The following is a 16,080-nucleotide window of genomic DNA, read 5'->3' on the forward strand; positions in this document are numbered from 1 at the left end:
CTGTACAACCAGCACTGGTCTCAATAGGACACAAACACAGGACGCAACCACTTAAAGTGCAATAACTGACTGTGCAATATTTATATTTTATATATTTTAATATCCCATGTGCAACTATTGCTACTGCTCTGTATATAGCATGTATATGCCTTTGGTGTTTTTTTAATTTAATGTTATTTTTTGTAAGATTTTGTACATACTAACCCTTTTTTGTAAATTTCTTATATATTCTTCTGTCCACTTTGCTGCTGTTATGCCCGAATTTCCCCATTGTGGGACAATGAAGGTTTATCTCATCTCATCTTATCTTTTCATGGTATTTATTGATGGGTGAGTTATTCGTTCGTTGTTCTCCTGTGAACAAACATGAAGTTGTATTTGTTTGTGACTCGGTGAGTTGAGGATCAACTGAAGAACAACGTGACAGGAACACGGAAGTGAAATGATTCAAACTCACCTGTCGTCGTGTCTCCAGGGTGTTCGGACAAAAGAGTTCCCCGGGGGCACTTATAGTTCCGGGTGGGTGACCACATCACACACACAGTAATTATTAGATCTATTATTGTGGTGTGTGTACATTTATTAAGAATGTATATTTTGGGTTAATGGTTTATGGAAATATCTCAATTTATTTATATTCGTTGTATATTATGGCCGCTGTGGAAATAGTATGTGCCAGCCAATCAGAATACAGGCTCGCCTTAAATAAATAATAATAATAAAATAATAAATAAATCGATCAGTGTTTATACGTGGAGGAGTTTTCTGATTCAAAACCTCGGAGAGAAGAAAGTTTAATCTAGTTGATATTCTACAGAAGAACACGGATCATATTTCAGTATCTCAGACAAACAAATGTCATTGAGAAAATAATACCGATGCTGAGCCAAACTCCTCACCAGCTGGGGGCGGTAATGCACCAAATTGTTGTTTGCCAACCGCCAAAAGAACCCAGAAGAAGAAGAAGAAGAAGAAGAAGAAGAAGAAGAAGAAGAAGGTGGAGATGTTGCTGAATGTTGCGTGAAGGTGATGTGGACAAATGTTGTTGAAATGTCACCTGGACCTTGTGATTCTCCTCGTTTGCTTCCATGGCCGCGCGGGCATTTGTAACAATATATATACACGTGAATGTGTATATATATACCCCTCACTTTATTGAGCTGATTGATTCTGTTCGTCTTTACAAACCGTATGAAAACGGTATAGTAACAAAACAAAACTCCTCAGAAACATTTAAAAACGGAGGAGAAGAAACATTTCATGCAGCGACTACAAAACTGAACTGTCACAATGAAAGATTCACTGTGACGTTCGTCTTTATCTTCATTTATCTTTTCTTTATCAATAAGAATTGAAGGCACTTCCAGAGCTTTCATCCATGTTGATCTGTTCTTCTTCACTAGTCTCAGACGTCAGACAACTTCCTCTGCAGCTCTCCGTCGCCCCCTGTGGAGGGTTGTGTCGGGCTCAGTCTGTCCTCTCACGCCTCCCGCTGACCTCCGTGCGAGGCGGCCGCTGTCGTCACAGCGATGTCGAAGCAGGTCTCCATCATGACGCGGGACTTACAGAGGTCCACGCGGTTCTCCAGCTCCGCCGTGGCCTGAACCAGAGCCTCCAGGTAGTCCTGGGACTCATGGTCCCGGTTCTGGTCCACGTCGACTGGAAGAATGACAGAGCGAGGGGTCAGAGTGTGTGTTTTTGTGTGTGTGTGTGTGTGTGTGTGTGTGTGTGTACTCACACTCTCCGCTCCACCTGTGGGGGCGGAGCATCAGTCGGCTCTTGGCCTCGTCCAGCTCCACCTTCAGTGCGTCGTGTTTGCTCCTCAGGTCTCTGATCAGCTGTTGTCGTCTCTCAGACGTCTTCAGTCGAGTGTTGAAGTGGATCAAACCCTGAAGACCAGAACAATCAAACACAGAGTCAACAACAAGAACCTGCTGCTGCTTTGCAAGGAGGGAGGGAGGAGCTAACCGGCACCGGAGGTCAGATTAGCATCGGCGCTAATCCGCAGAAGAGACAACAGGTGGATTAAGGACAGACAGGTGAGGACAGACAGACAGATGACCTCTCAACTCAGACCCCCATCACCTTTGACCTCTGAGCCCCTCACCTCTGACCTCCTCCTCTGCATAAGCTCCATGACGTCGATCTCGTAAACTTTTATCTCAAAGGTCTCCTTCAGGCCGCCCAGCGGGGCCAGCTCCGCCCACTGACCCAGAGGGGAGGAGTCAGGCAGAGGAGCCGGGATCAGACGCCTGCGCAGGAAACCTGAAGAGATCAACGTGTTTATTATACAGACAGAACAGACAGAACAGAAAAGACAGAACAGAACAGACAGAACAGAACAGAACAGAACAGAACAGACAGACCAGACAGTCTGTCTGTTCTGTTCTGTCTGTCTGTCTGATGGAACGTGGATCTGGACAAAGGGGCGGAGCCAGGAATGTATGGTCTCTCACATTGTTTTTTAACGTGTTCACTGATTTCACAGAATAATTCATGAAATCTCTCAGACACGTTCACTGACTCTGTGATCAGAGATTTGGTGCAGATCTAAATAAAAAGTAAATGTGCTTTTGTACGGAGGCGGTTGAACCTTGGCGGAGTGACACTCTCCCGAGTGACATAGTTGTTCATGTCTACACCTATTTCAACAGGACTAATTATTTTGGACCACATCCGTCTCCATCTTTGACGTCACTCACCATTGCCCCTTTTCTTGGGTGATTTGGAAACTCTGCTCATGGTGGACGAGGACCCTCCGCTCTCGCTCATGGAGTCGTGTGCTGATGAAGTGCTGCCGGTGGTCTCGCTGTCTCGCATCATGCTCTCATAGCCACTGCTGCCCCCGCTGTGGTAGAACAGGGCGGTGCGTCCCATGGCGGGGGGCAGTTCCCCACTGAGGACGCTGCTGTTGTCACTGCCGTGCCCGCTGCTGTAGCGCTGCGGCCTCCGAGGTGCGGTGATCTTGCTGTAAGGTGATGGTATCGGCGTGTTGACTGGTGAACCGCTGACACTACTAGTTCCGGTGTCAATTCCTTCACTTCCTGTCAGTCCAGGTCCCCTGCTGAGCTGTTTCCTTGGGCCTCCAGCAGCTAACTCCTTAACCCTGCTGTTAGCCGCCCTGCTGATGGCCTGCTTTGTGCCCATGACGGTGCCTCTTCCTAGTTTGGCTCCCGTCCCAGAGCGAGCAGGGGACTTACCAGTTGGATGCAGGCTGATCTTACGTCCAGCTGCATTATCAGGAGGTTTTGGGGAGGAGCTCAAGCTCTTGGAACTGGCAGCAGACAACGTTCCAACCTTTGATCCACCAGAAACCGCTGCTCGCGAGCTGCTGCTGCTGCTGCTTTGGACCTGCCCCAGTTTGCTTGTAGTTCCAAGGACACCAGGAGAAACTTGGGAAGAAGCAGATGTGGAGGTAGAAGTGGGAACCCCAAGGCTGGGCACTGATCTGTTGGATCTATTACCTCCTGCAGCAGCACCACTGCTCTCTCTGAACAGATCAGACTTGGACCCTACAAAGGCTTGACTGTCACATCTCTCCAGAGACATCACACTCCCGTAAAACCTTGAAGAATCTGCTTTGGCCCCCCGTGTTTTCAGGCTTGAAAACGTCCTGGCACCGCTGTGGTCGGTTTGTAAAGTCAATGTCCTGTGACTGAAGGACTCTACCCGGAGCCTGACGTTGAACTCTTCCACAGATGTTGATGTTTTAGGGAATGAGGACTTTTCAATGTCACTGCTTGTTTTCAAGGTACCTGGAGATGGAGCAGTCCTTGTCTTTTGTTCTTGGCTTGACTGCCTGACTAGTTGAGTAGGAGGAGAAATGTTTTCAGATCCACACTTGGGGATCGTGCTGCTTTTCTGTCCATTTGACTTTTTTCCCAAGGAAGCAAACCTCAGGGTACCTGTCACTGAAGTGGTCTCGCGACCCCATTTGGATTCAGAACTCTGGCGGATAGAAACTGTTCCTAGAGTTGTTGAACCTCGGTTGAGTCGTGGCAGCTTGATGAGAGTATCTCCTCTTCTGCTGCTGGACTCCTCACAACCATCCACAACCCTCTGAGCTGAAGACAACCCTTGTGCCTTTGGTGGCCGAGAAGAAGTGTTACTGTTCCCTCCAAGCCTCTTAGAGGTACCACCGCTCATGACACTTCTTGATGGCTCACCGGCAGTGAGAAACTCAACCTCTCTGGGATCAAAGTGACTGCTTCCCTGAAGCAAAAAGTCCTCATGTCTGCTGCAGCCCACACCTGCAGACGAGGTAGGCTTTGTTTTCCTAGGAAGACTGGCATGGGAGGTCTGGAGTGGAATCTGGCCGGACAGTGACCTGTTCACAGAATCAGTTTGCACCTTCAGAAAACCTTTGAGAGATACTTTGGTTGTGTCAGGGGAACGTGGGCTCCTGGTCAAAGAGTGTTTGTTTGGAGTAGCAGGGTCACTGTCCAGCTCTGAGAAACACACTCCACTGTCATTCAGAGAGCTCTCGACACCGTGCTGCAAAAACTGCTGTCTATGAAATGTACTTGGTGAGGTCAGTGTGGATGCATTCCCTGTGGCCATTTTTTTGTCCCTCAAGTGAAGTGTGCATGATGAATGAGTGGATTCACTTTCAGCTGAATCAGAACTCACTTCACTTGGCCAGGAGCCAACAGGTGAAGGCTTGTTGCCACGTTTAGAAACCGACATATTCTGGCAGCTTTTGTCAAAATCTGCCGCAGTTCCCTCAGCGCCTTGATGAGATGTGTAAGAATCATACTCATCATTAATACTGCTGATGATGCTGACAGGGCGAGAACCCGAGACTGAGGCCTGCAGGGAGCCGTCACTGTTGAAGCTGAGGAGGTTGGAGGGGCGACCGTTGTCTGGAACAAGACCGTAAGGAGGCTCTTCTACAACTGTAAACACAAGCTCGTCCGCCCCGTTCAGCTCCACCAGCTGCTGCAGTGTAACTGTGGTCCTCAGAAATTCACTGTCGAGGAATCTTCCTGACAGAACTGCCCAGAGGTTCTTCGCCTCCATGGGGCATCTGCTTGTATGAGGGGCCATTTCCATGCTCGGTGCTTGTTGACTCATACCAACTGGGGGAGTCTTACCAACAACCTCCCCAGGCTGATATACCTCCCTAGATGTCCTTGGTAAAGATGGTGAGGCATACGGCTTGGGCACGCCTCCTTTGAGGTAGATCCTCTCTTGCACCACAGGCTCCGTGACACCGGGCTGTACCACACATGGCTGAAAGGGGGTGACGCAAAATTTCTCCCTGTCGGCACTTGTCTGTTTGGAAGTGTCCAAGGGGCCGCCGACTGAAGAGAGCTTGGACTCTTCCTGATCAGGTTTACTTGTGCATGTGGCTGTTATGCTTCCTAAGGAGTTCTTCTCAGATTTGGGTGGAGATGTAACCTCTGGGGTTTTAGAGGCTACGGTCTGAGTCCTAAATGCTGCTGCATGTGCTGCTTTCCCATCTGTGCTGCATGTGACCGGGCCCTCGCTGCCGTCGATGCAGTCAAGCCTCTCCTGTAACTCTGCAAATGTGTTACACTTTAAGTGGTCGCCATCAGACCTCGGTGCACCTTTGATTTGCTTTTTGTTCAGGGAGGGGATAATGGGAACAAAGAAGCTGTTGGAGGAGTAGTCAGGTTCACTGGAGAGCAGCAGGGGCGTGTCGGGGTCAACGGCCAGAGTCCGAGTGTGGAAGGGTCGAAGTTTCGGTGGTCGGCGGGATGGTCCTTCCTCGCAGGAACTCTCCCCTGAGCTGGAGGTGTACTGCAGAGAGATAAAGCAATAAGAAGAAACATGAAGACAAATCAATGGGATGTTTGAGCTTTAAACTGTCCCCATTTGTTTTTTATCATTGATCAACGTCCATGAGCCTGATGACAGTGAAGACCCGTCTCATCTCACCAGATTAACCTGATGTGGATCATCTGTCCTTTTAACAGATCAGATGGATCGATCGACTCATCAATGAACCAAGTAACACAACAAATCAATGAATCGATCAACCTCAGGTCTTTATATTTCACTTCAATAAGTAGCTATAACATTAAAACATTTACAACACTGAAAAATGTGAACTCGGTCACATTCTTCTGATTCCGCCTAAAACATAAACCAACATGAGCTTGAATATTTCAATGACTGTTCGTACTCCGAGGAAACAACTGAGTAAGAATCTCTGGTAAAAGCCTCTTTAAAAAGGAAAGAAATAACAAGTCAGTAAGGATGAAAAACTCATTTGTCATTTGTGTTCTGTTTCAGGTGATAAATATTAGCAAAACTAATATTTGGACCTCAACCGAGCTGGAGACAGGAAATAAAGGGGGAGAAACCTTGGACGACTTCTTCCTCGTGCGGTGGATGCGGGCGGCGAGCTGCACCGTGGTCAGCGTCTCCATGTAGTTCACCGGGGAGTCTGAGACATGGGCGATCATGGTGGTCCAACAGTTGATGTTGCCCAGAGACTCACTGAGCAGCATGGTGAGCTTCCTGTCCCTGAATAATACATCAAGAAACCCCTCGTTAGCCAGAGACATGCGTCGGGTGAGAAACCCCACAGGAACCAGAACCCGCTCGTTACACCACGTTCAGGAAGCCGCCGCCCCGCTCATTTCACATTCATGAAGTTACTTTGATCTGGAACTGATCTCAGTCTGTCTCTCATCAGAACAACATAACAGAGGCATGGACACTTTCCTCAACAAACATTATTACTATCATCATAAATACTAGAAAAGAATGAACCTCATCGTCCAGTTGAGGCAGGACCCCTACCTGTAGGGGATGTGCTTGGCCCCGTTGGCGAGGGCGAGGACAACGTGTCCCAGCGCAGACCGAGACAGACACTGAGCTCCGCCCCCCTCCCTCGTCCTGCTGATGTCCGTCTCACAGCTGCCGAGGTCCAGCAGGTGGAGACGACTGCGTCCAGACACTGAGACACAACCTGAGGTCAATACACTGAAGATCAATCAATCACTGGTTTAATTATTGATTAGATGTTTAAAGACACATCAGTTCATCCTGCAGCGCTGAGACGATGCATCAGATTAATAATCATCAGCAAACCTGAGCTGCTGCTGCTGCAGAAAGATTAATTTCAGAGTCTGACACTGACACTGGTGTCAGGGAAAATCACAAGTTGTAATTTTAAAAAAAAAAATTGTTGTTTTTACAACACGGCGTGTTGGACACTTCAATGTGTGAAGCGAAGGGTCTGGGAATCGAAACTCCGGCCTTCTGATAAGTGGACGGCCCGCCGCTCTTCCTCCTGAGTCTAAGACTGAAAACACACACACACACACACACACACTGACCTGCTGCCTTGTTGCTCGGGTCCGGCCTCTCCCGGTAGAGGTGCAGGGTGAACAGGAAGTGCGAGTTCCTCCGCGCCTCCAGGTCGCTCGGTGCCCGACTGGTCCTCCTCGCTGCCAGGGCGGCGTCCAGGTAAAACGCCGCTTGCTCGGCGCTGCTCACCCGGAGCTCCGTCTGGTTCTGCAGCTGATGGAGAGAGAGAGAGAGAGAGACCTGTGACGAGACCACGTCTCTCCAGCTCGTCGCTTCATCACAAAGAAACATGATTGGACTGACGAGTTCCTCGGCCGACCTGGGATCCACAGACGGGGTCCTCTCTCAGAGACACTGCAGGGCCCGGGACCCCCTGGTGGCCCCCCGAGGGGGAGGAGACTCCGGCGAGGAGGTCGGACAGCGTCTCCTCGCGACCGGAGATCTCCACCGCTGACACGCTAACACAGAAACACGCTCCGGTCTTTTCCTTCCGCTGCTCCATCACCCTGAAGAGCCAGGAGATGGCGCTGGGAGCTACACCTAGAGTCTGGGTGGAGCAGTCCCGACCAATCATGGTGTAGGTCTTACCTGGCGTAGAGGTGGAGCCAAAGCAACAATCATGTGACTTCTAAAAAAGAATAAAGCAAAGTGTGTGTGTGTGTTGTGTGTGTTGTGTGTTACCCAGGTTAGTGTGTCCGAAGCAGAAGATGCAGCCGTCTGCTCCGTTCACCACCGACTGGACGACCTCCGCCACCGAGCACGCACACACCTCGGCCTATAGGAGCAGAGACCATGTAAGAGCTGAACACACACACACACACACACACACACGCACACTCACCTGGGACGAGTCCCGGGGGAAGACAGCGTCGAAGCTGAAGGTTTTGGCCGAGGAGTGTCTCCGGCCGCCGGACGACGTCTCCATGACGCTGAGCTGCTTCTTTCTGCTGTCGACCTTGAGGAAGGACGCGGACTCGCCACTGTCGACCGGACAGATACGGACCATGACCCGCACCTGGACACACAGGAAGAGTTAAGGAAGGAAGAGGAGAATGAAAATGAACTCCTTCCTCTTCACCGCTCATCCAGAGAAACAGCTGATTTACTCTAAAGCATTCTGGGTAAACAAAACGACATCTCACCTTCCCCATCCCTGGCGTGTCCTTGATCTTTGACCCGGCCCGGAGGAGACATGGTGGGATGGCGGGTGGGAGGAGCCGCAGGGCCCCACTGAAGCCCCCGGTGTACAGCAGGGGCCCCGGGGCCTGGGGGGGCGAGGAGGAGGAGGAGGCGGGGCCAGGATGGGACCTCCTCCTGCGGGACAGACTGAGCCTCTGAGCCGCCCTGAAGGATGACATCACAGAGAACAGGTCACTTCCTGTGTGTGTGTTAGGTCACACTCACTCACTGATTCTCCAGCTCCCGACTTCCTCTCGTCCTCGTTCACCATCGTCACGACGACGCAGAGGAACCAAACATGGTGAGAGGAACCGAATCCCCAAGGGAGAACTCTACCAGAGATGAAGGTCCGAGGAGGAGGAGTCAGAGACGATGGTCCGAGGAGGAGGAGGATGAGGAGACGACGGTCCGAGGAGGAGGAGTCAGAGACGATGGTCCGAGGAGGAGGAGTCAGAGACGATGGTCCGAGGAGGAGGAGTCAGAGACGACGGTCCGAGGAGGAGGAGGATGAGGAGATGAAGGTCCGAGGAGGAGGAGTCAGAGACGACGGTTCAAGGAGGATGAGGAGATGAAGGTTCGAGGAGGAGGAGTCAGAGACGATGGTCCGAGGAGGAGGAGGATGAGGAGACGACGGTCCGAGGAGGAGGAGTCAGAGACGATGGTCCGAGGAGGAGGAGTCAGAGACGATGGTCCGAGGAGGAGGAGTCAGAGACGACGGTCCGAGGAGGAGGAGTCAGAGACAACGGTCCGAGGAGGAGGAGTCAGAGACGACGGTCCGAGGAGGAGGAGGATGAGGAGATGAAGGTCCGAGGAGGAGGAGTCAGAGACGATGGTCCGAGGAGGAGGAGGATGAGGAGATGAAGGTCCGAGGAGGAAGAGTCAGAGACGACGGTCTGAGGAAGAGGAGTCAGAGACGACGGTCCGAGGAGGAGGAGGGTGAGGAGATGAAGGTCCGAGGAGGAGGAGTCAGAGACGACGGTCTGAGGAAGAGGAGTCAGAGACGACGGTCCGAGGAGGAGGAGGGTGAGGAGATGAAGGTCCGAGGAGGAGGAGTCAGAGACGACGGTCTGAGGAGGAGGAGGATGAGGAGATGAAAGTCCGAGGAGGAGGAGTCAGAGACGACGGTCCGAGGAGGAGGAGGAGTCAGGTCCAGTTATTCCAGACTTCAGAATCCATCGATGTCTGATGATCGTGGAGGAGGATCCGTTTGTCTTTCAGCCGCATGGTGGAAACTTTCCTGAGGAAACAATCGTTCTCACAGAACCTCTGGGAAACGACACGACAGGTTTCAGGTCGTCAATAAAGACGATTGGTTCTTCTGCCGACGAGCTGATCAGAAACATTTTTCTCTGAATCTCTCGGATTCACGTTCATGTGTAAAGATTCTTTCAGGAGTTTTCTTGAATAGTTGATGAAACTGTCCAACAGACGAATTCAGACCATCGATCTGTCGTCTCATGATCAACGTCTCTGACGCCAAACTGATGAGGAATTCTCTGAATATTCCAACATTCTCTTGTTTCTCTCCTGATTCTGACGAGCAGTGTCTGAACTTTGGTTCAGTTTGTTCAGAGAAGATTAAAGAATCAGCAGCAGGACGATTGATCAGATTCTCTTCTTCTCTTCTCTTTACGTCTCCTTTCCTCTTTCTTCTCTATTTTCCCCTATTTTGCTCCGTTTCCTTTATTTTCCTCCTGTAGATCCTCAGTCTGTTCCTGCAGCATCGCAATGTCTTTCCTCAGCTCCTCCCCTCCCTCCCTCTCTCTCTCCCCCTCTCTTCCTCCTCCTCTCCCTCCCTCCATCCCTCCCTCCTCCCCTCCCTCCCTCTCTCTCCCTCTCTCTCCCTCCTCCCCTCCCTCCCTCCCTCTCTCTCTCCCCCTCCCTCCCTCTCTCTCTCCCTCCCTCCATCCCTCCCTCCCTCCCTCTCTCTCTCCCCCTCCCTCCCTCCATCCCTCCCTCCCCTCCCTCCCTCCCTCCCTCCCTCTCTCTCTCCCCCTCCCTCCCTCCATCCCTCCCTCCCCTCCCTCCCTCTCTCTCTCCCTATCTCTCCCTCTCTCTCTCTCTCTCTCTCCCTCTCTCTTTCTCTCCCTCTCTCTCCCTCTCTCTCTCTCCCTCCTCCCCTCTCTCCCTCCCTCTCTCTCTCCCCCCTCTTCCTCCTCCTCTCCCTCCCTCCATCCCTCCCTCTCTCTCTCTCCCTCACTCTCCCTCCTCCCCTCCCTCCCTCCCTCTCTCTCTCCCCCTCTCTTTCTCCTCCTCTCCCTCCGTCCTCCTCTCCCTCCAGGAAAGTGATGGCGGGATGAAGAGAAGCAACAGAGGAGGAGGAGGAATAAAGGATTAAAGACAAGAGGTAGAGATGAAGGAGTGAATGAAGAGCGGCTGGAGTCCTGCTTCTCGTTGCCGTGGTGGACGTTGCCAGGAAACACTGGTGATGCTCCAGCCCCCCCCCACCCCCCTCCCTCGTCACACATACACACCGACACTTCTCATAAATATTTCATGAGATGACAAAGCCCCCCGCCCCCCCCCCCCCCCCCCCCACTGGACTTCAAACACTCAGTGTGTGTGTGTGTGTGTGTGTGTGTGTGTGTGTGTGTGTGTGTGTGTCTGTATGTGTGTGTGTGTGTGTGTGTGTGTGTGATTTGCTGAAATGTTAATTAAACCTGTTGGTTCTCATCATGATGTCAGAGTCGTACACAGTGGATCACTGTCAGAAGGTTCAGAGTTAGAACCTGTGTCTGTTTAATTCCTAATCAGTTTGTGACTCACACAGAACCTCCTGAGAAGAGAACCTCCTGAGGACAGAACCTTCTGACTACAGAAGAGACTCTGACTACAGAACCTCCTGAGGAAAGAACCTCCTGAGGAAAGAACAGACTCTGAGGACAGAACCTCCTGAGGAAAGAACAGACTCTGAGGACAGAACCTCCCGATGACAGAACCTCCTGAGGACAGAACCTTCTGAGGACAGAACCTCCCGACGACAGAACATCCTGACGACAGTACAGACTCTGAGGACAGAACCTCCCGAAGACATAACCTCCTGAGGAAAGAACCTTCTGAGGACAGAACCTCCTGAGGAAAGAACCTTCTGAGGACAGAACCTCCTGACGACAGAACAGTCTCTGAGGACAGAACCTCCTGACGACAGAACAGACTCTGAGGACAGAACCTCCTGAGGAAAGAACCTCCTGAGGACAGAACCTCCCGACGACAGAACCTCCTGAGGAACGAACAGACTCTGAGGACAGAACCTCCCGATGACAGAACCTCCCAACTACAGAACCTCCCAACGACAGAACCTCCTGACGACAGAACAGACTCTGAGGACAGAACCTCCTGAGGAAAGAACCTCCTGAGGACAGAACCTCCCAACGACAGAACCTCCCAACGACAGAACTTCCTGACGACAGGACTTCCCGACGACAGAACCTCCCGACGACAGAACTTCCCGACGACAGAACCTCCCGACGACAGAACCTCCCCACGACAGAACCTCATGACGACAGAACTTCCTGAGGATAGAACCTCCTGAGGACAGAACAGACTCTGAGGACAGAACCTCCTGACGAAAGGACCTCCTGACGACAGGACCTCCTGAGGACAGAACCTCCTGAGGACAGAACGTCCTGACGAAAGGACCTCCTGACGACAGGACCTCCTGAGGACAGAACCTCCTGACGACAGGACCTCCTGAGGACAGAACCTCATGACGACAGAACTTCCTGAGGACAGAACCTCCTGAGGACAGAACAGACTCTGAGGACAGAACCTCCTGAGTACAGAAACTCCTGACGACAGAACCCTCTGAGGACAGGACCTCCTGAGGACAGAACCTCCTGAGGACAGAACAGACTCTGAGGACAGAACCTCCTGACGACAGAACCCTCTGAGGACAGGACCTCCTGAGGACAGAACCTCCTGAGGACAGAACAGACTCTGAGGACAGAACCTCCTGACGACAGAACCCTCTGAGGACAGGACCTCCTGAGGACAGAACCTCCTGACGACAGAACCCTTTGAGGACAGGACCTCCTGAGGACAGAACCTCCTGACGACAGGACCGTCTATGAGGAGGTGACTTGTTCACTGACCTGATGAAGAAGGCGGCGGCGGCAGACGGAGGTGGGCTGGTCTGGATGGCGATGCTGTGAGTGGAACTCTTCGTGGTCACATGATCTCCACAATCTCTCTGACGACACAAATGGGTCTGAGGGTTAAAACGTGTGTTGATGTCATCGGCCTTTAATCTGATTCCACTGAATCGTTCAGCTCGTTTTACATAAACAGACCAACGTCATTTGTAGTTGGATCATGACACGTTTAGCTTAGCTTAGCACAAAGACTGGAGGCATGGGGAAACTGTTAGCCTAGCTTAGCACAAAGACTGAAAAATGACAGAAAGACGAAGCCTCTTTAATAGTGAAAAAACAGTTTATCCTCAGTGAAAAGGATTCTGGGTAAAGAGCCGAGTCTGAACAGACATTATGTTTGTCCCTCGCTGCTCACCGTAGTGTGTCGGTTCTCAGGTCCGCAGCAGGAGACCCTCCACACTCCCTCCAGGTAGTGGTGTGCATTCAGGGGGAGGGGTGTAACTGTGGCCAGCCCTTTGGCTCCACCCCCGCCCAGGTAGGTGCTGTGAACTCCGCCCCATCCCCACAGAGCCCCACCCCCCAGGCGCTGATCCTCGCTCGACCACCTCTGCTGCTTCGCCGGTAGCTCGTCGCCCTCCTGGCAGGACGAGGCGGCGGGCGGGGCTACGGGGCGAGGCACCATCTCCCTGCTGACGCCCAGAGCGCGACGCAGAGCGCAGCGCCTCAGCTGCTGGAAGGAGGCGTCGCACACGTGGCAGCGGGCGTCGGCAGGAGCATGGCGGCCGCGACGAGGCCACTGGAGGCGCTGGAGCTTATCGAAGAGGAAGGAGGCATAGGCGGGGTCCTGGAGGGGGAGGAGTCAAAGGGTTCATTAACGGAGTCTGGTGGAAGGTTTGACACAACAAAAGGTTTTTACACTTTACAAAATCTCAGTTATCATTTAATGTAAGAACAAGATATTAAAAGTTCATCATCATCATCATCATCCTGCATCAGCACGATGAGTTCATCTTATTAGTGTTCATGTCATCACAAGTTCAGCAGTTTATGATGTTGCTTGTGTGTGTGTGTGTGTGCAGACACACACAGCCTGGAGATTTACAGTAGGCTCTGTCAGGATGTGACCTCCCGTCGACACGGGTCACTAATCCTCAGGATCGACGTGAAAATACTTCACACAGATGCTGTGATGTTTACAACCAACCAGACGCTGCAGCTGAGCAACTGAGCAACTGAGCAACTAAGTGAGAGGAAACAACACAGAGCTGCAAACTGACTTTCTTCTTCTGCTGACGAGTCCAAACAAACAGTCATGACGGACGAGGAGTCTTGCAGCAAAGACTTGGTCCTGACAGAAACCTGGTCTGGGATCACAGAGGGAAGAGTCGGAGGAAGAAAGAGGAGGCGTCAGACAGGAAGTAACAGGAAGTTACCTGTGATCACCTGTAATGTCCTGCAGCTTTTAAAATCCTCCAGTTTGATCCCGAAGCTTCTCCAACACTGAGACTGAGTTTCTCTACATGTGTTATATCTACGTCTGGCCCCTTCCCCTGTCAGCCGGGGGGCGGGGGTGGGGGACAGTGGGGGTCAACTAAATCAAACTATGATCACTTTCTGAGCCGTAAATGAAACATTTAACATCTTTAATATTTAACCATCATAAACAACTTGCTGTTTACCCCTGTCTCCACTCTTTATGTTATGCTAAGCTAGCTGTTTACCCCTGTCTCCACTCTTTATGTTATGCTAAGCTAGCTGTTTACCCCGTCTCCACTCTTTAGGCTAAGCTAAGCTAGCTGTTTACCCCCGTCTCCACTCTTTATGTTATGCTAAGCTAGCTGTTTACCCCCGTCTCCACTCTTTAAGCTAAGCTAAGCTAGCTGTTTACCCCGTCTCCACTCTTTATGTTATGCTAAGCTAGCTGTTTATCCCCGTCTCCACTCTTTAGGCTAAGCTAAGCTAGCCTCACCTGAACCTGGTGGACTGTACAAAGTGTGATCGAAGTGTGTTTGCTGCTTTGAGCTAACTCGTTAGCTTCGTCACAGGAGAGCAATGAATGCTGGGACACATTGGCCTCGGGGATGGAACCGTGTAGTCGCTCTGCTGTGTCCCTGAACTGGGACACGGTGTGTCACCACACATCACCGTCAACATGGCTGCTCGGGAGAGGACGAGTCGTCCCGGTCCAGAGCTCAGAGTCAGTCCTCGCTACGCTAACGAGCATCAGAGGAGACACTGAGAGCGAGGGGGAGGGGTCAGAGAGGACGAGGACACCAGAGGGGCAGCAGGGGGCCTGAGGGCCGATCCCGATCCTGATCCTGACCCTGATCCAGACCTCCACACTGATCCTGATCCTGATCCTGAGCCTGATCCAGACCTCCACACTGATCCTGATCCTGATCTAGGTCACTTTGTCCTGCAGTATGACCTTTACAGCGGCCTTCCACCAGGGGGCGATTCCAGATGTCGTCATACTTCATGCACGAGAAGGAAACTAAAGACATTTAGCCTCTGCCGTTGCCTAGCAGCGATGTTCACCCACATCGTAACAACAACCTCACGAGTTCCTCCATCCAATCACACCACCATCACCATCACCATCATCATCATCATCATCATCATCATCGTCATCATCATCATGATCATCATCATCGTCATCATCATCGTCGTCATGTACAGTGTAGCGTTGCCGCTGACCTTCAGAGCCGAGGCGTCAGCGAGAGCAGCAGCTTGTCTGTTCAGCTGTGACGTCATGATGTGGCAGCGCTGACACAGCCTCTGCAGCTCCTCCCCCGGCTCCTCCTCCGGCCCCTCCCCCTCCTCCTCCTTGCCGTAGCGGCTGATTTCGCCGGCTGACAGCGACCCCTCAGGGTTGGGCCGCGACGCGCAGCTCCTCCTCGCTGCCGCCACCACGTCCTCATCCTCTCCCACAGAACGAAGTCGCTTCCTGCGACAGGTGGAGTCCAGAGGAAGAGCAGCGTCCCCCTCCACCACCTGTAGCCACACAGGAAACAGGTTCAAACACGAGACCCTTCCTCCAGAATAAAAGCACATTCACGTTCATTCTGACTCCTCCCTCTTTGTTAAAGGGGCAGTCAGCGACTTTACAAACTTTAATACACTTCTTGTAAAGATCAGTGAACATTTCCTCGCGCCGCACCTGCACCGTGCAGGTTGTAAACATCACTCCGACATGTTCTGAGACTAGTGACAGACGCTACGACCTTGCAGTTCCAGCATCTGTCTCACGTATCCGCGGCTGCGGGTTCGAGTCCTGACCGGTGACATCATCAACAACAACGAAGAGAGAAAATCACTGACTGTCCCTTTATTAAGGTTCTCTCTGACTGAAAGTGTGTGACACTCACCGTGTACCTTCTGTAGTCCGGTGTGTGTCCCCGAGGCGTGTTCCAGTACTGTGAGTACATGTCTGTCAATCTGTCAATCAAATCAAATCAATCTGATCAATCGGCTCCGATCACCTGACAAACGATCTTCACCCAGCGACTCTGCTGCAGCGTCTGAAACT

At 51.8% G+C, this 16,080-nt stretch overlaps 1 protein-coding gene and 1 long non-coding RNA gene across 4 annotated transcripts; one reads left to right on the forward strand and one right to left on the reverse strand.

Moving 5' to 3' along the window:
- Positions 1-192: 192 nt before the first annotated feature.
- On the reverse strand, positions 193-15,833 carry kif26aa (kinesin family member 26Aa). Of its 3 annotated transcripts, none has more exons than XM_035617207.2 (14): positions 15,249-15,833; positions 12,967-13,395; positions 12,552-12,649; positions 8,424-8,625; positions 8,123-8,296; positions 7,963-8,056; positions 7,601-7,869; positions 7,311-7,494; positions 6,772-6,940; positions 6,330-6,492; positions 2,703-5,763; positions 2,108-2,265; positions 1,739-1,889; positions 193-1,659 (listed from the first exon to the last, which is right to left on the reverse strand). In XM_035617207.2, exons 1-14 carry the CDS (start codon positions 15,603-15,605, stop codon positions 1,481-1,483), a joined length of 5,688 nt encoding a protein of 1,895 aa, XP_035473100.2. In that variant the 5' UTR covers positions 15,606-15,833; the 3' UTR covers positions 193-1,480. The 3 variants fall into 3 exon arrangements, with proteins under 3 accessions (XP_035473100.2, XP_047184540.1, XP_047184539.1); XM_047328584.1 differs by having other exon boundaries at positions 6,772-6,928; positions 12,552-12,667; XM_047328583.1 differs by having other exon boundaries at positions 12,552-12,667.
- LOC118290018 lies at positions 3,497-10,276 on the forward strand. The gene is made up of 5 exons (XR_004786315.1): positions 3,497-3,627; positions 5,940-6,008; positions 6,259-6,477; positions 7,967-8,075; positions 10,161-10,276. It is a non-coding gene; the product is annotated as an uncharacterized LOC118290018 (long non-coding RNA).
- Positions 15,834-16,080: the final 247 nt, after the last annotated feature.

This window comes from Scophthalmus maximus, chromosome 18 (genome assembly GCF_022379125.1).
Source record: "Scophthalmus maximus strain ysfricsl-2021 chromosome 18, ASM2237912v1, whole genome shotgun sequence".
In the NCBI taxonomy this organism is placed as follows: Eukaryota; Metazoa; Chordata; class Actinopteri; order Pleuronectiformes; family Scophthalmidae; genus Scophthalmus; species Scophthalmus maximus.